Source organism: Misgurnus anguillicaudatus, chromosome 25, assembly GCF_027580225.2.
Source record: "Misgurnus anguillicaudatus chromosome 25, ASM2758022v2, whole genome shotgun sequence".
Lineage (NCBI taxonomy): Eukaryota > Metazoa > Chordata > Actinopteri > Cypriniformes > Cobitidae > Misgurnus > Misgurnus anguillicaudatus.
Window position 1 is genome coordinate 26,219,938 of NC_073361.2, and position 26,455 is coordinate 26,246,392.

Consider the following 26,455-nt stretch of genomic DNA (forward strand, 5'->3'; position numbering starts at 1 on the left):
GCATGCCTTGGCTCCAAACTGCCGTTTTTACAAAACATGGCGGCGACCATGGTCGGACATTTTTGGCTTCAATTCATTACAATGGAGGGAGGCAACGTCGCGTCGTACATCTTTTTTTACAGTCTATGCTACAAATATACCCGTGCAACTTAAAGGGGACATTTCACAAGACTTTTTAAAGATGTAAAAAAAACTTTGTTGTCCCCGGAGTACATATGTGAAAGTTTTAGCTCAAAAAACCATATAGAGCATTTTGGGTGTGTCCTTTTAAATGCAAATTATCTAATCTCTGCACTAAATGGCAGTGACGTGGTTAGATAGTGCAGATTAAGTGGTTATTATAATAAGATCCCCTTTTGACATCACAAGGGGAACCAAATTTGGCTCAAGTAACTGTGTTGTTCTTTTTCAAATTTTCTAGGTTGATAGAAGCACTGGGGACCCAATCATAGCACTTAAACATAAAAAAGTCAGATTTTCATGATATGTCCCCTTTACGACTGGTTTTGTGATCCAGGGTCACATGCTATTGGCTAATTACAAAAATATGCATGTGCACCCCAACTACCTTTGTTAACAGGAAACACACACCGGAAGTAAAACTGTGTTTATCAGACTTCTTATTGGATTATAAAATGTAGAAAATCCTACCTTTAAATACTGAAGTTTAAATTTCTCTTCTTCAGCGTTTCTTCTTTTCTTTTCTATCTCCTCCCGAATACGTCGTTTGTCCTAATGGTAGAAAGAATGATTTACAATTATTATAAAGCTTCACAATTCTTTATAAAAAGAAGTATAAAGTTTCACCTTGACACCGACAGCTTTTTTTCTATCTGTGACATCTGACGTCTTATTATAATGCAAGCATGTGCGCTACAGAGAGACCTGATATAGTCTTTTAAGAGGGAGGCTTTGCAACATTATTTTTAACTCTCTAATAAATGTAAGAAATAAACAGCTTAAAGTCTGTCTGTGGACAGAAATAAAACCTCAACAGATTCTTGCCATATGCTTTTCTAATGGACTCCATATATTGACAAAACTAGACACGCAATTTAGCAGAAAAGACTGATTCATGTACCTAGAAGTTGTTTAAGTCATCAAGGTCAAAAAAGCGTTAAGACTACTCTGTCTGACTTTTTTCGGCATGCTTTTAATTAAAGAATGCATTAAAAATCATCACTCGGCCGCAGTTAAAAGAAAAATCTGTTTTATCACAGTTTCACACCTTCAGACAACATTGTATACTAAACATGCTAATATCCAACCAATCTCCATTACAAGAAAAAAAATCTAGTTTGATACTCACCGTTATAGCTTGCAGTCTTTCTCGTAACAGAGTTTCTTCCTCCATTATGATCCTGACACATGGAAAGAGAAAGAGCGAGAAATAAACAGCTTATTCTCACAAACAGCCTATCATCTACTACAGTATGTTCATCTCTAAGAGTAAAGACAAGCTCGTGTGAGTTGGCATATAAGATCTTTGGTAGGGGGAGATCTGTGGGTAGGCGTCAATGCTGGAAGGCAAGGAAGAGTGTTGGAAGGATGTGCAAGTCGAAAAAGACTTTGTAATCTACACGTGCCAATAAACAAAGTGATGCAAGGATGTTCCTGCAGCTTTTGCAACATGAAGGTTCTGGGTTTGAATCCCAATAAATGGTTAACCAATAAAAAAATGATCGCTTTGGATAAAGGCATCTGTCAAATGTAAATGTATTTAGGTTGTTGCTAAGCAGATCTGAGCTGTGCAATGCTACTGTAGGGCATCGTGGCTTCTTAGGAGGTTCTGTATGGTAGCTACCAGTCCAAGATATTCTTGTCTTAAGCATTGAATAAAAAAATACATTCTGTGTGCATGAAAAGCAACCGCTGAAATGATTTATGAAGAGACAAACATTTCCACTGACTGTTCGTTCATATTTCATATACGCAGAAATAATTCAAGGCCATTATTCAGATGTTTGGGCTTGCAGAGGCGATGTTGTTGGGTTAACAATAGCCCATTGCAGGCTGACCTCATCCCTGTCTCATACAGAAATAAACATGAGCGGTAAGCTGTCGCAGGTGGACCTCAGGGTTACAAGGCATTTAGATGATGAAACTCTGTTATGAATGAACACCCTAAGGTCAAAAACAGAATGACAAACAACCAGTGCCAATAATCTGCTCCAAAAATACAAGTGTGATGTAAAACGTGGGTCCTTCTGGAAGGTGGGGTGAAACATAATAAAGGGCTCACGGTAAGGCCAACAGTGTTTAGTTTGCATGTCAGTCATAAATCACACGTTGTTACCTGCTTTTACTAGTCCAAATGAGATATTTGTGACCCTGGACCACAAAACCAGTCATAAGTCACGCTGGTATATTTGTAGCAATAACCAACAATACATTGTATGGGTCAAAATTAAATGATTCATTTTTTAATGCCAAAAAATCATTAGGATATTAAGTAAAGATCATGTTACGTCAAGATATTTAGCACACTTCCTACCATAAAAAAATTATTTATCATTAATATGTTTTACTAAGGACTTAATTTGGACAACTTTAAAGTTTATTTTCCTTTTGCACCCTCAGATTCCATATATTCCTAACAAACAAATGATAAGTGGGATCAACTTAAAAAAATACTTAAAAAAATTATCTTAAACTTTTCACTTAAACATATAAGTTGAAACAACTAAATTTTTTAAGGTGCTGAAGTATTTAATTAAGTTGATCCAACTTTTTACTTTTTATATAATTAAAGTTTATTTATTCAGCTTTCAGATGATATATAAATAAAGAGATAAATACCCTTATGACTGGTTTTGTGGTCCAAGGTCACATTTGGGGAAGGGTCATTCTAGAGGGCTTTTACTAATAGACAAAAACTTAACATAAACCTACAGTATGCAAACAAGATCAGTAATCAATAATTTAGGTCTCTAATCTCAAAAGAGACAGGCTTTACATTTTAAATGTTATCCTCTAAAAGTGATTAGTGTCAGCTTTAGGAATGCATTCGTACTAAAATCTCCAATTGGGAGAATATTTATGGCATGTGTAGTACATTTCCTATAAAAAAAACCTGGAAACTGACAAATTAAAGGGATAGTACACCCAAAATTGAAAATTATCTCATTAACGGCTCACCCTCATGTCGTTCCAAACACGTAAGACCTCCGTTCATTTTTGGAACACAGTTTAAGATCTTTTAGATTTAGTGCAAGAGCTTGTTGACCCTTCATTGAAAATCCACATACGGCACACTGTCCATGTCCAGAAAGGCAACAAAAACATCATCAAAGTAGTCCATGCGACATCAGTGGGCCAGCCAGAACGTGCCGAAGCATCGAAAACACACCCCGGTCCAATAACAAAAATTACGACTTTATTCAGCATTGTCTTCTCTTCCACGTCTGTTGTAAAGTGCATGCGCGACACTAGGGTCACGTGATTGCAGTGACGTGGATGACGTACGACGCAGCTGACGTGTTATCTGGTGCGCCCCAGCTTTTAAAATTTTTTTTTTTTTACAAACATGTCTGAGGATAACACGTCATCCTCGTCACTGCAGTCACGTGACTTTGCTGAATAAAGTCGTAATTTTTGTTAATTTTGGATCAAAATGCATTTTCGATGCTTCAACACATTCTAACTGACCCATTGATGTCACATGGACTACTTTGATGATGTTTTATTACCTTTCTGAATATGGACAGTATACCATATGTAGATTTTCAATAAAGGGTCAGCAAGCTCTCGGACTAAATCTAAAACATCTTAAACTGTGTTTCCGAAGATGAACGGAGGTCTCCCGAGTTTGGAACGACATGAGGGTGAGTCATTAATGACATTATTTTCATTTTTGCGTGAACTATCCCTTTAATATTTTCCCTATCAAAATATTCTGTCTGTGCCTCATTCATGAAGGCTATAAAATACGATTTACACCCCTGTCTCAAAGGTAAAGACTTCAAACTGTTGAGAAGTCAATGCTAAATGGGTCTGTACTACTGTAAGTGTTCTCACATGCTTTGGGTTTATAGTATCAGGTTGTTCCTTTCTTAAAGACAAACGTTTCTGAATACACATGCTGTCTCAGATGATGGTCCATATGACAGCTGTGTACAGCACCGCACCTGTGATTGGTCAGTTGATGTTTAACGGCTCAGATTACATCTCTAGACTTCGGTCTGTGAATATTCACCATTCGGACACCCTTGATGCTATTTACTGTAACATGTTACAGATCTACAACAACAGATTATTAACGTCTATTCGAATGGGGCGTACACACCAAACACAAGGTCTGTCTTATTTTACCTGCAGAATCTCAGAGAAAGATGACATTTGATTTCCCTTAATAACACTAGCGTTAGTCCATTCTTCTTTTAAATGTCTCATCAATTGGGAAGATGCCTCAATTCGAGGCACAGCTTAAGTAATGTTTGACAGAGATATGCATTTACAGAGGGAAAAATAATTATGTGTTATTTTGCACCTTTTAGACAGAAAAAAATAAGCACATGATAAATGAGAGCAATTAGAAAAATATAAATATTGCAATCACCTAATGCACAAAATATTTTATCAACCAAAAAGACAATTAACGCTTCATCTAGTACATGCACAAATTGCTAGCTGCTTGCTTTTATTAACAAAAATGCTATTGTCATGCACTGCCCCAAAAAATGCTCCCTAGCTGCACCCTTTCAAAAAGTACACCTTTGCACCTAAAAAGTTCATATATAAGTATACCTCAGAAGTACATATTGGATTATTAGTACCTCAAAGGTACAAAGTGTTGGTACCAAATGTATACATATCTGTACCTAAATGGTACATATTAGGACCTTTTTTATAAAGGTACTCCCCCAGTGAGTCCAGTGCATTTTTTGACTTTTTTTTTGACACTTTATGTCAATAATTAATTGTAAAGTAGTAGTAAATATGTTTCTGTAGCTCAGTGGTAGAGCAAAGGTTTGGGTACGAACCCAGGGAACACACATACTGATAATACCTTGTAATGCACTGTAAGTGGCTTTGGATGAAAACATATCCAAAATGCGTAAATGTAAAAATATGAAAATTAGTAGAAAAATGAACACTTGCAGACAAGACATTTCTGATCTACCATCGCAGGACTGTGGTGGGCGGCACAATGAATAATAACACAGAAGGTGTTACATGCTCATTACCGCTAAAAGTAGTGGAATTACAGTAACGTAACTACTTTGTAACGCGTTACTCCAATCACTGTTTTTAACACAACTTGTGTTGTCCCTTTCATTTATTTTAAGTAAGGGATAATGTAGAGGCAGCCGGTAGTTATTGGGAAATAAGCCCAGACAGTGTGATCAGGACCCGACGCGAAGCGGAGGGTCTTGTATCACACTGAAGGGGCTTATTTCCCAATAACTACCGGCTGCCTCTACATTATCCCGCTTATTACACGGCTACTTGCCACATAAGAAAAAAAACTGGACATGAATATGAATTTGAAACGTTTTATTGGCATATTTGTTTTAAATTAACATTTTTATCCTTCCGCGAAACTTTGCACAGATGCATAAAATGATCGTAATACCTTATTAAGATCCTCTGCTTCATACTTGTCTGTCTCCATTTTTTCTCTTTTAGCCAGTCTTTGAGAAGTTTTAATGCTCATCCTGTATTTTTTTGTGTGATGGCTTCGTAGCTGTCATGCTCTATTTTGTCAAGTTCAGTCTCAGTAAGCTGTCTGTGTCTTGTCGTGGTTGTCGAGTGTTTGTCACAAGATGGCGCCACACAGACAGTAATCTTTATTGATCTTTATTGGCGCGGAGCGATTTTACTTGTGCAAGTAGTACCGACTATGCGTTATTATTTTGGAGCGGTTATTATTTGAAAAGAACGAACCTGCAAATGTCTCAACTGACCAATCAGAATCAAGCATTCCAGAGCGCCGTGTAATAACATGAAATAACGCCTTAAATGGGATGACACACACAATGTGTAAAAAATTAACACATCATTTTTTACACTGTATATTTACAATAATTTTATAATATTATGTTTTGCAGGAAAACCTGGTTTACATGACGAATCAACCTATAATATTAAAATTTATAATAATTGTAATTAAAATGTATTATTATTATTATATAATATTATAATTCAAGAAGCAGTCTGTAACCTTCAGTGTAAGAACACAAGAACAAAGAACTTCTTGAGAGATGCCAGACAATATGTATGCTTTTATGGAAACTATAAATGTAATACTAATACATACATACAGTACCACAATATTGGTGTCTGATTTCATCCCTACACCACAATACCATCCCAGTACACCACAATACAGCAAATCCTCACACACAGTGAGCCAATCTACACAAAAATCTAAATAAATTCCGCCCAATCTGAAAATTTATATAGGAGTGAATGGAAATTACACACCCACACATGAGCATCTGAAATGAAAGTCTGATATTGCTAAGCCTGATGATCCAACGAGATTCAGAGAGCTGGAATTCTGATTCCTAAATCCAGAATTCCGACGCATTATCATTCCTATCTGATTCAGTCAGCTCTGATTACAACAACCTGGCATGATTAATAATAAGTCCAGTGTGGAAACAGACAACAGAAGGTCATTGTCCTGACCACACTGCTTCTCATTGCCAGGTCTGAAGTATGGATATCACAGTAGAAAATAGTCACTGTCTTACAGCTGGACTGTCAGCACATATTCAAGTATGTTTGAATGATCGGTGAACATTAGCCCACGACCTCTCCTGACGTCTAAGACCCATCAGCTGTTAAGATAAACCTCCTTCTCCAAACCATGTCACCTGCTTTTCTCCTCCAAACATGATGACACAAGCAAGAATACCATGTATGTTACAAAATAACAGTGGCAATACATTGGTAGTGATGAATTGGTTTTCTTGAATTGTAGCTCAGTTGGTTGTGGGGTATATTAGCAGCGCAAAAGGTTGTGGGTTCAATCCCAGGTAACACACTGATTAAAAAATGTATACAAGCTTAAACGTACTATGAATCACTTTGGAAAAAAGCATACATGTTTTTTTGGATTGCATGCATGCACTATAAAATTCATCTGCGCTCTGATTCATATATGTGGGTGGAAGGATCTTTTCAAAGCAAACTACAGCCCACGCTTCTCCCTTTCCTCTTATGGTTTCCACGTACCTCATTTCCAGGTATGTGCCTTTTGTACACTTCCTAGTGCTGTGACATCAGTTGAGAATAAGAGGAGGTGTCCCCGATGCTATCTGTGATGTCATAAGTCCCCTGACGGACAACACCAAACTGTGGCGGACTAAGACTTAGACCGCGTTAAGTATAGACGAAAGCTCTTGCCGCCAAACCTGGATGGCCGGTGAAAGGCACTCGGCTTAAAGGAATTATAAGCTTACTGACTCGATGACCCCTTGATCTTTTTTAGACTGAGCTACACAACAACATTTTCCTTTTCTTAGTTACTTTCCCTCATGCAAGTACAGCAATACATCTTAAAACGAGCAACAAGCATAACAAGGATTTGTAAAGTGACAGTCAGCCAAAAACATTCAGATGAATTTCAAGGAATAAACTATATCTACAGTAAATAATACAAAGGGATAAAAAGAAATCATTAGATACTCACCCTTTATTTGATGCCAGTTAAAGGTTTTAGTTAAAAAGCGCTGACCGGATTCTGTATATTTATTCCAGCATGGCTGTATGTGTATGTGTGTGTGCAAGTATGTGTGTGTATGAGCTCATCTAAGTGCAGGTACCGAAGGTTTAGGGTTGATCCCGTGTTACCATCACTGGCAGGCTGCCCCTCTCACTGTCTCTCTCTCCCTCCCTTTAACTTACTCCCCTTTCCTCTCATATACCCCGTCTCTCTCTCTCTCTCTCTCTCTCTCTCTCTCTCGCTCTCAGAGCTGGGCTGCTCTACCATGTGTTAGCCCACGTCCAACTGTAACACAATGTGCCCACACACACCAACACATACATATATCAGCTGTTGTTGTTCCCCTCAGGCGAACATGTGCGTCCATCTTTTGCTGACGCACAATTTGCTAAATTACTCCTTTCCAAAATGAGTTTTAAAGGACAGAACAACAGCTAATATATCTTTTATCCAGGGCTTTATGGAGGATGTGTGTACTGTAGTGTTCCACTAGCCCCCATTACAGACATTTATATTTCATCTTATTTTCTCTTTGTATCTCTCTCATGCTACAGTAGAGATGTGTAAATACAAAATTTGCAATTTGTAATTTTTAGATGGATATTTTGACAGAAATGCAATATAATATACCACATAAATATTAGGGGTGTAACGATACATCATGCAATTCTGCTTGCTATGCTGCTTAATAAATGATGGTGAAATGCCGCTACGTCCAAAAGCCAGATGGCGCTCTCATGCAGAAACTCAATATGCGACGCAGAAGAAGGACCATTACACAGGCAGCTCTGGGAAATGTATAAACATACTTACATATTCATGATAATAAAAATTGCATGCATATAATGATTATGTTTGCTTTTTTAGATGCATGTTATAAACGACTCAAACTGTGATCTTAGATTGATAAGGACTTGATCAAATAGCCGTAGTACATGAAAGAGTTGTGCATAATACCGCCATAGCATTTCAGAATGGATATCGGACAGGTATTATAGTGTGTGTCGCAAAATATTGTTACAACCCTAATACTAATATATTATCTCCTTACATGAAAATCTCCATTTTGCACCACCATGTTTCTAACAGTGGCGGCTCGTGACTGCTCATCCGAGGATGTGTTAATTTAAAATAAGTGTTCGGATTGTCACGTGTGTGTTTCCCTTTTCCAAAACATGTGTCCTGCATTTCGAGAGATCCTATGTGCATCATGTGTTTGTCAAAATAAGTGCCTGCTGCACACGCGTCTAAACCGGCTATGATAAAAGAGACGCTCACGTCCCCAAAATACATGCTAGACACTTCCTAAACAGTAAACTCTGATTACACTGATTATGCAAGTATCTGGCAAACGCGAGCGTCTCTTTCATCATAAACCCTTTAGACGCATCTGCAGCAGGCACCCATCCCGGCATGACACGTGATGCACACAGGACCTCCCAAAGCGCAGAACACATATTTTGAAATTACGAACCACACACATCTTCTCATCATGCGCTTCAAAAAAAGAAGTCACCAGCCGCCACTGGTTTCTAGAGTAGCCCTAAACAGACAAACTGGTCTAGGGCCCGTTTCGTAGCTTTGTCCTGTGGCGGCTACAGTAGCTTCACTATGCGTTGGATAAACTGTGGACTAAAGTGTAATGTATAGTCGTGAGTAAGTTCTACGCCATATAGGCTATGGGTAGGCTTTCCGTAGCTCTGTGTAGCCTGATGCGCACCTCGCCAAAAAATGTAATAATGTGTCCGTTCTACGTGGACCGCAAGTGCTGTGATTGGTCCACTGGAACCCCTCCGGCCAGGTCAAAACGCGGACGATGATGCAGAAGTATACATGAAAAATTACGCGTAGCACACGACGTCGCAGCTACGCCTTAGGACCTACAAACAACTATAATGAGCCCTTAAAGGGATAGTTCACCCAAAAAAGAAAATAGTGAGTGACGTACCCTTTAACTCTTTAATGGTTGAAGTGTTATCTCGTGCGCCCCAGCTTTTTTGTGCATTTACAGTCTGAGGGAGATGCACGCTGTAAGTTTGAAAAAAAAAACTTTGCAAACATGTCTGAGGATAACACGTCAGCCACGTCACTGCAGTCACGTGACTTTAATTTTGGAAGAGAAGAAAAGAAGACAATGCTGAATAAAGTCGGTTATTTTTGGACCAAAATGTATTTTTGATGCTTCAACACATTCTAACTGACCCACTGATGTCACATGGATTACTTTGATGATGTTTTTATTACCTTTCTGGACATGGACAGTATACTACATACATTTTCAATGAAGGGTCAACAAGCTCTCAGACTAAATCTAAAACATCTTAAACTGTGTTTCGAAGATGAATGGAGGTCTTATGAGTTTGGAACGACATGAGATTGAGTCATTAATGACATTATTTTAATTTTTGGGTGAACTATCCCTTTAAGCTGTTGGTTGCAATTCACCACTAGATGCCGCTAAAAATCTCCACAGTGGACCTTTAAAGTTGCTGTTCAGACTTGGCCAAAACTGTGGATTTACAATTTCTTTACATTAGTTTTTACTTTATTTACAAAGAGAATAAATGACTGGCAAAAAATAATTTAAAGATTTTGAATCTGATCTTTGGACCAGCATCCAGCTGCAACAAACTTTTATACCAAACAAACTTTTGATTTATATTTGCAATATTATCATGAAGGGCTTCACAATATGAAAACCTGGGTGGTGGGCTTTTCAACGTACATTAAACAGACACTTTTAACCATAGTGACTTCTAGTTCATTACAAGGTATACATTTTATGTGTATGTGTGTGTTCATCACTCACATTCTTTTAAACATGTAGTTTAAATATTGCACTACTGGAAATGTTTCCTGTTTGGTCCAGGTAGCCCAGTCTAATTAGCCCCATGCCCATTCTCACCATGAAACATGATGAGCTCAGAGCTTATTATTTCTATATTATTCTGTCCTCCGGCATGGGTGCCTTTACTCATTATTACCTTGACTAATCAAATCCCACATCTCTGTGTCCACTGCCCCAACTGGGAAATAAAACTAAATAACACTCCATGGCTGAACAGATATATAATGTGCAACCATGCAGATTCAACCTCTAACAAGTGTTCTAGATTTTGAGATCCGCACGTGGTTCCCCTGTACATTGACGAATCAGCAGCCTCGAGCATGTGCTAAAGTAGCCATGGCAACGGGCTGAACTCATGCCAAGTAGTCCTAGCATGCTAAAGATAGACCCAAAAAGCATGCGGGAAACTCTGTACTGCATGATACCGTGGTACTTTTTTATATACTGTATGCTGCTGAGTAATTACCGAATGCAGGTTTGCTATATTCGATGGCACACACATTAGAGACAGCTTGCAGGGTGAGGCCATCAATGTGGGGCATTACTGCCGGCTAGGCCTCGTGCATGCCAGCCTGCCACGTTCCTGCTGGTCTTCTAATGAATGGAAACCAAGGGCGGATCTGTCACCAGAACACGGTCCTGTCTCTGAGCAGCCTGGCAATGAAGACTCAGCCAACCTGCCTACACACAGTCTGTCACACAGGAATAAGAGGAAAGGAAGAGGGGGGAGGAGAGGAAGAGAGGTTAAGATGATAGAAAAGACAGAAGAGATGAGGAGAGGAAAGAAACCATCAAGCATATAAAAAAGAAAAAAATGTACCTCTTAGTAACTCTATGAACACCTGTGTGAGACCGTTTTACATTCAGGTGTTGTTGAGATGGTGCTGAGGATTCAATTCAGGTAGACACTCTCTGAATGTCAAGTTGATGTCTTTGAAGCATCATTTGCTGGCTCAAACAGACAACCTCTCTTTCACAACCCTGCAGGAGAGCAATAGAGAGAAAGAGAGAGAGAGAGAGAGATCAGTCAAATCTTTTGTGAATTAGATAGACTTCAAGTCAGACAGATAAATCGACAGATGAAGTCTTCCTCTGATCCACTAGAAAGTCTTTCTATCATCAAAGAGGTTGTCAAAAAGCTGAAGTGATTCTGATCTCACACCCACACAATGCAAACAACCCACAATGCCTTTCAGATTTCACTGAGCTGTCAATCACACAAAGACTAACAACAGCAGCACTGCAAGTATAGAAAGAAACATATTTCCTTATTAATATTAGTACTTGATCATTTTATTTAATTGCATTTTTAAATACATAGTTATGCAATACCGACCATATGGTGCATGCAAATAAGCATTGAACTAAGTGATCTTAACTACACGATAACTTTTATTGGTCTAGATGTAAAAACACTGAGCTGACAAGCATCCAAGCTTCTTAAAAATACACAGGAATGTATGAATCACTACCACACGTCCTGGTAAAATTTCCTACTCTTTAAAGGGACGCTCTACTTTTTGTGAAAAGATGCTAATTTTTCCGCTCCCCTAAATATTTGATTTGTACAGTTTTGGAATCCATTCAGCTGATCTCCGGGTCTGGCGCTAGCACTTTTAGCATAGCTTAGCTCAATACATTGAATTTGATAGACCATTAGCATCGGCTAAAAAATAACCAAAGAGTTTCGATATTTTTCCTATTTCAAACTTGAATCTTCTGTAGTTACATCATGTACTAAGACCGAAAGAAAATTAAAAGTTGCGATTTTCTAGGCAGATATGGCTAGGAACTATACTCTCATTTTGGCGTAATAATCAAGCACTTTGCTGCCATAACATGGCTGCAGCAGGCGTAGTGATATTATGCACTGCCCGAAAATAGTCCCCTTGGTTACTTTGGCCCTGTCCCAAATGGCGCACTTCATGTGGACTTTTGGTCTTGTGGCCTTAAACTGGGCGTGCTCGCTTAGTCTACGAGTCCGTAGGGTGTCCCATCTGTCATTTTTACGCTTTGAAGTGTGCTCATCAGCGCCTCCTTTGCCCCCTTGAGGCTTCGCGCACTTTATCAACCCAGAAGTCTTTGCGAAAGAGCAATCAGACCAATCAGAGGACAAAAGGGAGGAGTTCACACTGACGGGCAACTTCTCTACCTATTTCCAGTGTGACGCTCGATTCTGTCCAAAAATATGCCTCTGGTGCACCCACATGGACTCGCATCAAGGGTCCCTAAAGTCTGGACTACATTATGTCATCAAAGTGTGAACTTTGAGGAAGTCCATAAGCCTCTGAGGAGGACCACAAGTCCGGAGTGTGCCATTTGGGACAGGGCCTTTCAATGGCAGGGGACTACTTTTGGGCAGTGCGTAATATCACTACACCTGCTGCAGCCATGTTACAGCAGCAAAGTCACTGATTATGATGCCAGCTTGAAAGTATAGTTCCTGGCTTTATCTGCCTAGAAAATTGCAACTTTTAATTTTCTGTCAGTCTTAGCACACGATGTAACTACAGAAGAGTCAAGTTTTAAATAAGAAAAATATCTAACTCTTTGGTTATTTTTAGCGCAATGCTAATGGTCTAATACGATTCAATGGATTGTTCTAAGCTATGCTAAAAGTGCTAATGCCAGACCCGGAGATCAGCTGAATGGATTCCAAAACGGTAAGAATCAAATTTTTGACGCTAGGGAACTGGAAAATTAGCATATTTTCAAAAAAAGTGGAGTGTCCCTTTAAATACATAGTTATGCAACACCGACCATATGGTGCATGCAAATAAGCATTGAACTAAGTGATCTTAACTACACAATAACTTTTATTGGTCTAGATGGAGAGTTCTGCTTATAGTATCATTTTAAACATACTTTTCAATGCCTGGTTTTGCCACATTTTGTGTTGTTTGTGTGTGCGTGTGTATTATATCAGAGCTGTTTAACAATATCTTTGTAAAAACACTGAGCTGAGAAACATCCGAGTTTCTTAAAAATACACAGGAATGTATGGATCACTGCCACGCGTCCTGATAAAATTTGACACCTACTCTTTAAAAGTGTGCAGGAGATATTACAATGATGAAACCCTACAGAGATTCATCTGTCAACTGCAGTCCGCTTCTTGGTACAGGTTCTGTTTCTGTTGCCATGGCAGCATGAAAACCCCGCAATGAGGCGGACAGAACAGGACTGCCCTTTTCTCTTCAAACACTTTGGGAATGTTCCGGATGTGAGCTATTTTTATCAACAGAAGCAGATTTTACTTCTTTTTGCAAGCATCGTTTGATGTGATCGAGGGTGATGCTTTGCAGTTGCTAAGATGTTTTCAGCATGTGATATGCAGGTGCAGATGACATGTTTCGGGATGTTGCGGCCACCCTATGATATTCTGGTCTTTAGATACCTTCCTTTATCAATCCAAAGGATAAGACAAGCTATGCACTGAAGTTTAATATACAGGATTACAGTTACATGATAACATGACCACAATCCAACCAAAGTCTGTTCTTTGCCAAAATAAGCTGTAATGTGAATCGGGACTAAAGGTTTTGTCAAAATCCCTAACTCAGGGATGAACAGTAACAGTTTGCTTGGACTTAACAATTAAGCACTGCTAATCATTTTCCTAAACTATTTATATGAGGTAAGGGTAAATACATGTTTTAGGAAACCAATGTATGATCTCCCACCTGTGCTGGGTTAGAGTCTTGGCTTTGATGATGCCAGCCTGTGTCTGTGGTAGGATTTGGGAGCTCATGTAATGGTTGGATCAAAGGTTTGTAGAGGCAAGTGAATCCCTGGCAGGAGTTCTAGAACATTCCTCCAGTCCGATATGATGGCAGAATTCCTCTTGTGTGAAATCATCCGGACAGCTATGAGATCTTCACGGTGGATCACGATGAGCTCTTGAAAGCAAGAGACCTGCTTATGATTAAACTGTTAAAAAATATTTTTTATGTGATATCAAAAGTGGGCTGGGTGATTCTCACGAAACCATTGAAACACCACGGTACTAATGATTTTAGCTTTAAAATGTGTAATATAGTAACATTAAAAAGCATCAGAATTAACACAATTCTGTGTTCTACCTTGCACAATGTGTGATTTCAACATAAGAATTTATAATTGGAAATTTTATCTCATTTTCTGCTGAAATTCTCATTACCGCAATGTGTCCGGCTGTGTTTGAACATGCGTTATGTTGTAATTTAATCAAATTAACACAAAAATATTAAGAAAAAAAATAAATGGATGTTTTGCTAGACTATTTTAAATGACAGAAAAAATATTTTCTGAATATTCATGTATAATAATAATGAAGAAAAATTAGGAAAATGATGTGTCCATGCCTGATGTTCTCATCCTCCGCAACACTTTTTGAGAACAGTTTAAGCACACATCCAGAATTTTAATAAAGTTTGATTTTGAGTGACCAAGCACATGGACCAGTTACTTCAAGATGGCTACCAGGTAAGATCATTTTTTTACAGTTAATTTGAAAAATTTTCTTGTCAGAATGCTTACACGACATTTTGATTATCATTACCGCAACAGATGCTTATTAAATGTTAATTTAATTAATAGAAGCATAATACTTTGATTTTAAATGCATGTGCAGAATCTCCAAATTATGTTCTTTCAGGTTTGTCATGTCATTTTGAAAATATGTCAGTGTTGATGTTTTCTGACTGTTGCGGTAATGAGATTTTTTAGGACTAATTTTTTAAATTATGTTACAAAAAGTGTTAAATGATAAGTAAAAGTTTTTAAATTAATGTTCCCATTTACTCCAGACTTTGTTTTTCAATGTCTGGTGGGGAAAAAAGTAAATTTAAGCAATTTTTACATTTTCATGCTTGACATTTTTAAAACCAAGTTTTCGTGAGAATCACCCGGCTATTGCATTTTATGCATTTCTAAAGAATAAACAATGAAGTTTGAGCAAGAGTTAGCAATAAAACAGGGAAAAAGTTTAGCTTCATATTATGTAAATAACAATAAGGCAGTCAGCAAAAAAGTGCAATTTCATATTTTGGTTTGGATTAATTCTAAAGAAATTTACATTTATGGATTTCACTTGGCAGACACTTTTATTTAAAGTGACTTCAAATGTAATCAAATTGATACATCTCTTTTGTCTGTGTGTGTGTGTTGCATGTGTCTGTGTGCGTGTGTGTCTGTGTTGTGTGTGTGTGTGTCTGTGTCGCGTGTGTGTCGCGTGTGTGTCGTCTGTGTGTGTGTCTGTGTTGCTTGTGTCTATGTGTCGCGTGTGTTTGTGTCATGTGTGTGACTGTGTTGTGTGTGACTGTGTTGTGTGTGTCTGTGTCGCGTGTGTGCCGTGTGTGTGTCTGTGTCATGTATGTGACTGTGTTGTGCGTGTCTGTGTCGCATGTGTGTCACGCGTGTGTCTGTGTCGCGTGTGTCTGTGTCGCGTGTGTGTCTGTGTCATGTGTCGCGTGTGTGTCTGTGTCATGTGTGTGTGTGTGTGTGTGTGTTGCGTGTGTTTGTGTGATGTGTGTGACTGTGTTGTGTGTGTCTGTGTCGCGTGTGTGTGTCGTGTGTGTGTGTGTGTGTCTGTGTTGTGTGTGTCTGTGTCATGTGTGTGACTGTGTTGTGTCACGTGTGTGTCGCGCGCGTGTGTGTCTGTGTCGCGTGTATCCCATGTGTGTCTGTGTCGCGTGTGTGTCGCGTGCGTGTCTGTGTCGCGTGCGTGTCTGTGTCGCGTGCGTGCCTGTGTCGCGTGTGTGCCTGTGTCGCGTGTGTGCCTGTGTCGCGTGTGTGCCTGTGTCAGGTGTGTGTCTGTGTGGCGTGTGCACGTGTGTGTCTGTGTCACGTGTGTATCTGTCTCGCGTGTGTGTTTGTGTCGTGGGTGTCTGTGTCGTGCATGTCTGTGTTGCATGTGCCTGTGTCAGGTGTGTTTTCCCTGAGATCGAACCCATGACCTTTCTGTTGCTAATGCTAAAAATTATTTTATGCCAAAAATCATTAGGACATTTTGTAATTTCCTACAGTAAATATACCAAAACTTTTATTATTGTGAGTGGATGCAGTGCTAAGGAACCAATTTAGAAAATATTAAAGGCAATTTTCTCAATATTTTGATTTTTTTGCACCCTCAGATTCCAGATTTTCCAAATATTGTCCTATATTAACAAACTATACATCAACCGAAGGCTTATTTATTAGAATTATGTATACATTTTAATCTAAAAAATTAACCCTTATGTTTATATGGTCGCATATAAGGCTGTGTGGTAGATGTAGAGAGATTCAGTGACCAGCAGATGGCAGAAAAACTTAAGTGATCTTCATCAACCACTGGATTCTGAAACACTAACATAACTGATGAGAATATACTGTAAACTCACCATCCACTTTATTATGTAGGACCACATTTCTTCCTTCAGATCTGCTTTATTTTTCCATAACATATATTCAAAGGCATACTGGAAACAACGCTCAGAGATTTCAGTCTATTTTGACAGGATAGCATCACTCCTAGTTTCACCCCACATCCCAAAGATCTGATGACTGTGGAGAAACCAATTTGAGATGAATGATTTGATGGTGAAAATATGAGAAGGGAACATACCGTTATGACTAGCTGACTAGACGACAAGCACGTCAATTTTCCTTCTTGTGTCCACCTATTTAAAAGTGTGAGGTAAAAATGAACACACATTGAATGATTTTTACTAAATTAAAAACGAATCTACTAAACCATTAAGTGAGTTACACAATTAATGCCAATGGTGTAACCGTTAACCGTAACGTTACCTAAAACTGAAAAATAGGCCTCTCAAGCGTTGAGACAGCTTTACCACAAATGTAATCCATAAACTGTATATTTTAAGTATTCAAAAGCAATATGATATCTCTATGTTAAGAATTGTCCACAATTTGTTGAAATTTGTTAAAAGTTACACATTTATGACAATTTTTACGGTCTTGTGGAGAAATAATTTCGAGCACGTGACCTAGCGGCTAGCGAACACCGAGTTGTGACGTTGACGGGGCGTGTCGACCACGAGCGCACCTCTGAACCAACATATCTTGCATATATACACTGAATTTGAGGACCTGCAATATCATTTAATTCAGGTTAAAAAAATTTGACAGACACAAAGTGAAATGAAATATATTTCTTATAAGCTGGTAATATAAAAATCAATTATAAAATAAGGACAGGAAGGTCATTGTTAAGCTTTTGCTCTTAGCCCCTGCTTGTAAATATAATGATATGCTTTTTCTATATAAATTTGGTCAAAAACTAAATAAACTGTCTTTTGGTAAAATTATAACACTATTTCTTTCTTCTTTGACAGCCACTGGAAAGAAGTGTTGTAACTAAATAACTTTTGCAAGCAACATATACCACATTTGTTAAAAGTTGCCTAATTCATGGTTATTAGTGATAATAATAGGCGGAGCTTCACGTTTGTGCTGGGGGCACCTATCGGCAAACAAGGGTACTTCGATACTTTGAGATCGCGAGAGAGCTTCATTGTTTTTTAACATTATTTAAAATAATTAAAACAATTTTAGCCATAAGTTACTCCGTTTACCTATTCAAAAGATTTGACCATTAAAATATGAATTCTTATATTTCTATTTCATTTATATTCCTCCCCCTATGTGGAACACATGATTTCTTTATCTTTATGAACTAAAACACTTGCAAACTTTATTGTGTAAAAAAATTAATAGTGTTTACCAATGTGATAAACAAAATCTTGTTTCATGCATATAAACTAGATTAAAATATATGTCTGACATCCTTTTCTAAATGTCAGCTTGGTGGTTAAGAGAACAGCATTGTGGGAATTATGTATGGCTCACCACACTGCTAATCATCCAAAATTGCCATGTGTCATCTCACCAAAATGCAGTCAAGTATTTGTGATGTGTGTACTGTATACATACATACAGTAGAGTAGACGATACAGGTGTGAGTCTTGGGCTTATTAGTGTCAAATGTGACAATGAGCCTAACTTAACCTGACAATCATGGTTAAACCTTTCTAGTTAACATGCCATAACATAGCAGGCATCTCAGGAGACCTAACCCAGAACTGTATTGTTAAGAAGCTATAGCTCACGGCACCAAACAGATTTGATTTAACAGTTATTTTTTCATCTTTTATCTCAGATGTTTTTTCTTAAAGGCATTACAAGAAATTAAAATAGAAGAAGACTACTTATAGTAAAGTAAAAGTATTGCATTAATTATATGTATTGCATCGAATGAATGTAGCATTGTTTAAATATTTTCATCACTTTCCTTTCAATCTTATCACAACTCAATCACTTCCTGACAGAAAAAATCAAGTCTTGCCCTACATTTTTCTTATTGAATATCTTGTTTCATTTGGGAAATGTTTTATGTTGAATAATATAGGAATAATAGTAAATTGCATAATTTATATCCTAGTCATCTGAGCTCTCACATTTGCTCATGTCAGATTTCCAATAACAGAATTTCACCCCTTGGGTAAAACAGGAAAAAGCTGAATGATGGTTTATGTCCCTTTAACCTCTTTCACTGCATCACCACTCACCATTTTATTAATGAAAATGGCCGCCTGCATGTGGCACATCGGGGGCCTTTTATAAAATATTTAAAGGCGCTTAAGATGACATGATGCACCACACAAATATCTCATGAATTTGTTAGTGGCCGCTGGTTAAAGTTTGAAAAACTACTCATGGGGTTTTCGTGTGTAAATTTGACAGCTGTGATATCAGAGTTGATATACAATGATCAATTACATCAGATTACAAAATACAGGCACAAGAAACTTTTCTCCACAAGTGGGTATTGAATTTGGAGATTTATATGGTTATTATGAATGTGGCAGTGTAAGTCTTATTTGATGCCAGACCTTCTTGGTGGTTGCCAGGTTTGACTTTTTTTTTCAAAAATGGTCCTAGCTTACCATTTTAAAGGTCCTATATGTATTCTATAGGTAAAAATATGTATATATTTGGTACCAATATGTACCACTTCAGATGTACATAATTCAAAGGTACGCCCCAATGACAGCTAGGGACCATTGTTTTCTGACAGTGTACTATGTGGCTGATATTTTTTGTGTCTAAATACTTTGTGGGCCAACAGCAAATTAATGTAGCAGCAGATGATAGAGAACCGAAAGATGGATTGAGGTAGAAACTAAAAGTTGTACGAAGACCTCACACCCCAAAAAATGAATAAAGATTGTTTGTGGTTCATAAAAGCTATGTGTTGTATGTTCTTCTCAGATAGAAATTACATCTTGAATATAGTCATTTATCATGATGAGAATATGTGGGATTAAAAACTGAAAATAAAAGCCGCATGAAGCCTTTGTACTTTCATTCAAGCATTTTTTTCTCACCAGGGACCACAACTCACAGCAATATTTCTCTGTAGTGTGTCTGAGGCAACACACATTCATTTTGAATCTCTTGTGACCCTGTAGATTCACATACATTAAATACATTCTCTTTTCTTGTTACCATAGCAACACTTATCATGAGACTTGAGGCAACTCTTGTTTTTTGATTTTATGTAAAGAAAATATTAATATTGAATATATTATCATGCTGCAAAGTGGACCAGAATGTCAAAAGCTTGCTTTGAATAAAAACTACCAATCTTTAGGCTTCAATCTGGATCTTTGGACATGCACTGAAGTACTGATACTGATACTGTACATGCACAGCTCATTTGTCACTTACAATTTTAAAAAAAGGGCTTTACTTAAGCCGTACATTACAAAATAGACTTCTAACTCTCTATTTCTTTCATTAAATGCTCTCATGTCATTGCTGGCTATATCACAACATAACTCGACATTTTGACCTTTCAGTGCTCATGCCATGAGATGAATATGAGATTAGTGATATACGAATGAAACCAATGCTGTTGACAAACAGCTGTTCGGATAAGGTCACTGCTACACTTGAAGGGAATTCATTAGCATTTCAATTTTCAATGACATTGGAAGGTTGCAGCTTTAGTACAGAAACATTAAATTGATTAAATGTTTGTCCCGTATAAAGTGTGGATCACAACTTATGCACGCTACATTTTATTACAAGCATACACTTGTTTTCATATGCGCCATTTACAGTTGTATCAACATACACGGAAATATCCATGATTATGGGTCTTCTGTATTCTATATATATTTATGAATTTCATGCCATTTGGTTCTAAAGTGAATGAATTTTGTTTAAATCCTCTTAAACGTTTCTGATATCAGTGATATGGTAGCAAATTTTGCCACTACTTAAAGGGGACATATCATGAAAATCTGACTTTTTCCATGTTTAAGTGCTATAATTGGGTTCCTATTAATCTAGAAAATGTTGAAAAAACAACCCAGTAACTTAGTTTTGGTAAACCATTCTCTTCAAGCATGTGAAAAAATAGGTCATTGAAATTTGGCTCCCTTTGTGATGTCAGAAGAGAATAAAACCGCCCCCTGATCTGCACTATCCAACCATGGCACTGCCATTTAGATCAGCTCTTTTGCATTTTAAAGGTCTCACCCAAAAACGGCACATTTTTGCTCACACATACAAAGTGGCAATTTTAAAATGTTATAATAAATCATGGTATTTTGAGAACTTAACATATGGGGATACCAATTTAAAAAGTCTTGTGAAATGTCCCCTTTAAAGTTCTTCTTTCTATTGATCAATTATGCATTTATTTTTTAGAAAACTTTAAGATGGTTTTTGTATAGTTTGGATGTCAAAAGCATATTTATTATTAATTAATATACATTATTAAACGATACATTTATCAGTCAGAAAGGAACGGCAAATAATTCAAAGTGCTTTAAAAAAATGCTGGGTTGTTTTCAATCCAGCTTTGGGTCAAAAACAGATGAAAAACAGAAGTCCAGCTGTTGGGTTACATTAACCCAGAAAATGTTTATATTTTACCCAACAATGGGTTAAAACAACCCAACTCAACGGGCAGGGCTCGTCCCTTTTAGACCCAATATGTTGAAAACAACTCTGCATTTTGTAGACTGTACCTGCTTGTATTTAGATACAGTTTTTTTTTTTTTAATAATCTGCCATTATGGATGAAACTATTGAAGGACTTATGATACTGTGGCCAGAAATCCAGGCTAAAGGCTCATAATGTAATGATGAGATTTGTAGCAAGTTTGATTTCAATCATTGATTTCATATTGATGTCGATCTTTGATGTGTTCATATTTAGTTAATATTAAAAATGTCAAGGTTATATTTTTACAGAATGTTCTTTACATCATGTCAGATGATTTTATGTAGAAAACAGTCAAATGATTTTAGCTGGGTTTTCACAAATAGGTCATAAATAAAAAAAAGGGAATTATAGTGCTTATTAAAGTGTCCATAGACAAGATATTGTTCAAATTAAAGGTGGTGTGATGTCCTCGAGTTAAGGATGAATGTTAAGGAGTGGTGCATGGGTTTGTGGGACACTTCCTTCCTGGTCAGGGGTAAAAGTATGGTTAGGTTTAGGATTAGATGTTTGGTTTAGTTAAGGTAATCAAGTAGCAACCTCATATAAGAATAGAGTCAAAATTTGGCACAACACTGGTGCACTGGGAAAATACTTTTTGAAAGGCTGTAAACATTACAATAGTGTCTTTTTTAACATAGCTTCACTCCCATTGAAATTGTTTGAAAATGAGTGCTCAAAATCCTCCTTTTGTGTTCCCCTAAAGAAAGTCATATGAGTTTGCACTTTGAAAATCCCTTAAACAATATTAAGAATTGTCCATGTGATGCAGAGCATAGTAGTTTGTATAGATTTCTTTGCTTTGGGTTTACTGCATCGGTTCCTTTGAGAGGAACTGTGTCTGGCAAAGCTCATGTTCAATTTGGGTCAATTCACTGACCTACTTTATACTCTACGATGATAATTACACATGGCAGTCTTAACAAGACCGACGTTTCCTGATGGTGAAGACGCTTTGTGTGTGTTTGTGTGCTGTCGTACTTTCTTAATCTGGTGTGAAATTAATGTTTCTTTTAAAACATCCTCATTAAATGCATAGCCACGGATGAAGTGCTGCACGTCAGCATTGGTTAGATTAATTCAAGAGACTTCTGATGGTCTATAGGAGGACAGTTGAAGTTATCTTATTGACGGGACCAATTTTCTGACTGTAGGCTATATTCGAGGATGGACAAAAGGCAAAGGCAATCATTTAAAACTGTCTGCAAAATTAACCCTGGGTTATCTTCGTTCTAAAACCTGGGTTAAGGAGCGTTTCACATAAGCGGGGTTATCCCTGAAATTAATTATAAAACACTGCTCTAAAGCAGTTAAGCACTTATTTTGCAGGGTTAAATGCATGCAGTGTAAAACGAAGTGGGGTTAAAATGTTATGATGACTTAATGCTTAGCAATTTTAAACCAAAAATCCTTCGTACAGAATATATTACATAAAATACATCCACAATTTGAGTTTCTCAGTTGAATAAATAAAATTTAAGCACCTTTTGATCTACAGTTTTACTTTATTAAAAATAAATTTATTTATTTTAAGGTGTAATATTAGTCTCAGGCACGGTTGCCAACTGCGGTTTTCCTGCAAAAATGGGCTACTTTAACACTGCTGCCGCGGGCTGTTTTTCATGTCTGCTGCTGGTTGAAGCAACTCCAAAAATGTGACATTTAGCCCCGGGAATGCAATTTTAGCAGATGAGCCCTGGCAAAAACGCAGCTTTTTACTGGAGAACCACCCCTTAAAACGCAATTGGGCTAGTTAAGAGGAGAACAATGGAAAGGTTTTGTTGTGAAAACCTGGCAACCCTGGTCCCAGAGGCCTGTGCCATGAAAATGGTTAAACAAACTCAGGGTTACAGAATTAGTTATAAGTTGCCAAAACCAAGACAATGTGATCAGGCTTTGTTGGTACAAGCTATTTTCAGCAGGATTTGCACAAACTAATCCTAAACTTACCTGGCTAACCAACTAAACCGGCTACATGGTTTAAGCCCCAGGTTTCTCCAAAATGTGTAAGGTCTCAGGTCCAAATACGATGTATATTATTTATTATACCAAGTTGAGAAGGCCCATGTTTGGGGAAAAGTACTGTTTTTGTGTGTGTCTCTTTAAATGCCAATGAGCTGCTGCTTCCTTCCAGTTATCTGTACCAAAAACATACATCGTTTTTAATAAGACAATCACCTTAATTCATTGCTCATTATGAATGTGTGATAACAAATATGTAAAAAAGATTAAAAATAGAAATTATGACCTAACTGCGATCATTGGCTTGTTGTGGACGTGGCCTGCCGAAAGTGATGTCAGTTTGCTCATGAAACACCAACAGCTTGTCCTATGAGACTGTTTAGATTTTACAGGACCTTAAAAAGGACATATCATAGAAATCAGACTTTTTCCATGTTTAAGTGCTACAATTGGGTCCGCAGTGCTTTTATCAACCTAGAAAATGTGAATAAGATCAACCCATTAACTTAGTTTTGGTAAACCATTCTCTGCAAGCATGTGAAAAAATAGGTCATTGAAATTTGGCTCCCCTTGTGATGTCAGAAGGGGATAATACCGTCCCTGAATCTGCACCACGGCACTGCCATTTAGTGCAGAAATCAGCTCATTTGCATTTTAAAGGACAAACCCAAAAATGGCAATTTTTTGCTCACACCTACAAAGTGGCAATTTCAACATAAATTATCTATATGATATTTTAAGCTAGAACTTCACATACGGGACACCAAAGACTTATTTTACATCTTAAAAACGTCCTGTGAAATGCCCCCTTTAAAAAAGGAATTTTTTGTTCATTTGTTCATACAACATATAAAAGTGATTTTATCATATTTAAAATTACTTTATTGTAAAAAATTGGCAGCTAAATTAAGATCGAAGAGACTCAGTGAGTAACAGTAAGTAGCAAATCTTTATTCCAACACTGATACAGCACAGTTTTTCTCTTCATCTACCCTGTTACTTCTCTCAAACAGAAACATATAGCTAAACAGGCCGTCTATTCTCATAAGTGACGTACATTAAACAGCCTAACACATTTTGTCCTGTGTCAGGTCACTGCACATACAGTAATATCACTGGTTTGATTGGATTTGTTCATATTCATAAATCTCACATCACTGTGTCCATAACGGCTTCACAAAGTGCTACAAAAATTCCTCGGGGAAACACACACACACACTGCTACCAGCATGCTTAATGCATTTCTAACACCATTAGCACACATTAACAAGGTATCCAAACAATCTCTGACGTGTTACATACATTATATTCTGGTGTGATTTAAAACAACCGCATCTATAAAGATTGTCAACAAGTAGTTAATACATGAACTACATAAACGGATAATACAAAAAAACTAATAACATGCATTGGCACACAGTTTGTGGTTCAGATTATAAGAATACAGAATTCTATAGAAATGCGTCATTAAAACAGATCATTTTTCCTTTAAAATACCCTTTGGCACATTCATTTACAGTATTTATAAAGGTACACAACATGGAATATACATTTCAGAACTGTAATAAAAGATTTGTTGGTTCAACTTATGAAAGTAAGTTACCTGGTTGCCTTAAATGGTTCAAATTAAATGATTTTTCACATATTTCAATGAACAAATTTTCATAAAAAAGTTATAATTAACTCAAAATTTTAAGGCAACCACGTAACTTACTTTTTTTTTTACAGTGAATGTATCTGCTCAAAGCTTAATGTGAACAGTAAAGCCATTGTAATATTTTATGAGTATTTTATGTTTTTAAAAAAAAGATTGAATATGATTGTTTGGTTTAAAAAACATTGGTTTCACAGTGGTTTAACCACACAAATTGATGAAGAATATCAGCTGGATATGCATCATTTGTAAATATGCAACAATAACCGACCCCCATCCCCTAAAACTACAGTATGACATACATTACTCCAAAAAATATGTAGGGAAAACTGTGAAAAGAATTTATATTGTACAGATATACATTTGAGATAGTTAAAGCGAAAGATTATATCAGATAATCAATGCTTTTTACACTAAGACTCACACGCTGAGGTCTACTAACCAGGCATAATAAAGTAATAAACCATTAAAGCTTCTGTTTCTATGTAAATACATGAGCATTTTTTCGCTTGCTACGTTTTATTTTTTGACCTACAGTAGTCTGTGAAAACCCAGCTAAAGTCTTAAAAAAAAATCATCCTAAAGAACATAATGTGAAAATATAATATTGACTAAGTAAGGTCATGTCAAAGATTAAAAATCAAAATTTTTTAGATTATGAGGCTTTAGCTTGGACTTCACAGGTAGGGTCACAGTGAAAGACATCGAACTGCATGGTCCAAAATCTGCTTTATATTCTGATTGGGTAACCTCTCGCCATTACACCTGGTTAGGACACATGGAAGAAATAAAGATTTGTATTGCGAGAAATTGCATTTCCAGACTATCATTTGCTACGCAGAATAATCTAAGCACTTAAGGTCATTCGAAAATTCACGACACAGTTTTCATACGAGTGCACACAGATATGTTTTCTATTTTTTTAAGATCCAGCTTTGTCTAAGTTTTTTCTCATAATTTCAAAATTTCGGCAGCACCATGTTTGAAAGATATTTACAGAGTACAAAAATAAGAGTTTCAGCTAGCATAGTTATAGTGTATGAAGTGTACAATGTTACATGAAAAATTAAAGATAATGGTCAGTGCTTACAGTGTTTTAAATTTTGCTATGGTCACATTTCTTGCTTCACAGTGTATCAGGGATAAACCAGTTCTTCTGTGTGATATACCGCTACAATTTGGCACAATATCACAGCGTCCTCACAGTGGAAAATAAAATCACAACAAACAGTGAATTTGTGCTTTTCATGCCATTACAGCTGGGATTTCAGTGAATCGTCTCATGCAATAGGTGTCACATCAATGATATGAAGAAAAAAG

The 26,455-nt window shown here is 37.1% G+C and overlaps 1 protein-coding gene across 4 annotated transcripts in view; it reads right to left on the reverse strand.

The window, feature by feature from the left end:
* palmdb (palmdelphin b) overlaps positions 1 to 17,048 on the reverse strand; it is a 43,052-nt gene extending 26,004 nt beyond the window's left edge. The window contains exons 1-6 of one of the 4 annotated variants that reach the window (XM_055183017.2): positions 16,883 to 17,048; positions 14,204 to 14,450; positions 11,341 to 11,501; positions 10,987 to 11,212; positions 1,310 to 1,361; positions 652 to 732 (exon numbers count right to left, since the gene is read on the reverse strand). In XM_055183017.2, the coding sequence (XP_055038992.2) occupies positions 652 to 732; positions 1,310 to 1,354 (126 nt within the window). In that variant the 5' untranslated portion in view covers positions 1,355 to 1,361; positions 10,987 to 11,212; positions 11,341 to 11,501; positions 14,204 to 14,450; positions 16,883 to 17,048. Of the gene's footprint in view, positions 1 to 651; positions 733 to 1,309; positions 1,362 to 7,639; positions 7,905 to 10,986; positions 11,213 to 11,340; positions 11,502 to 14,203; positions 14,451 to 16,882 lie in introns of those variants that run through there. The other 3 variants (XM_055183018.2, XM_055183016.2, XM_055183015.2) reach the window with 3 other exon arrangements.
* Positions 17,049 to 26,455: the final 9,407 nt, after the last annotated feature.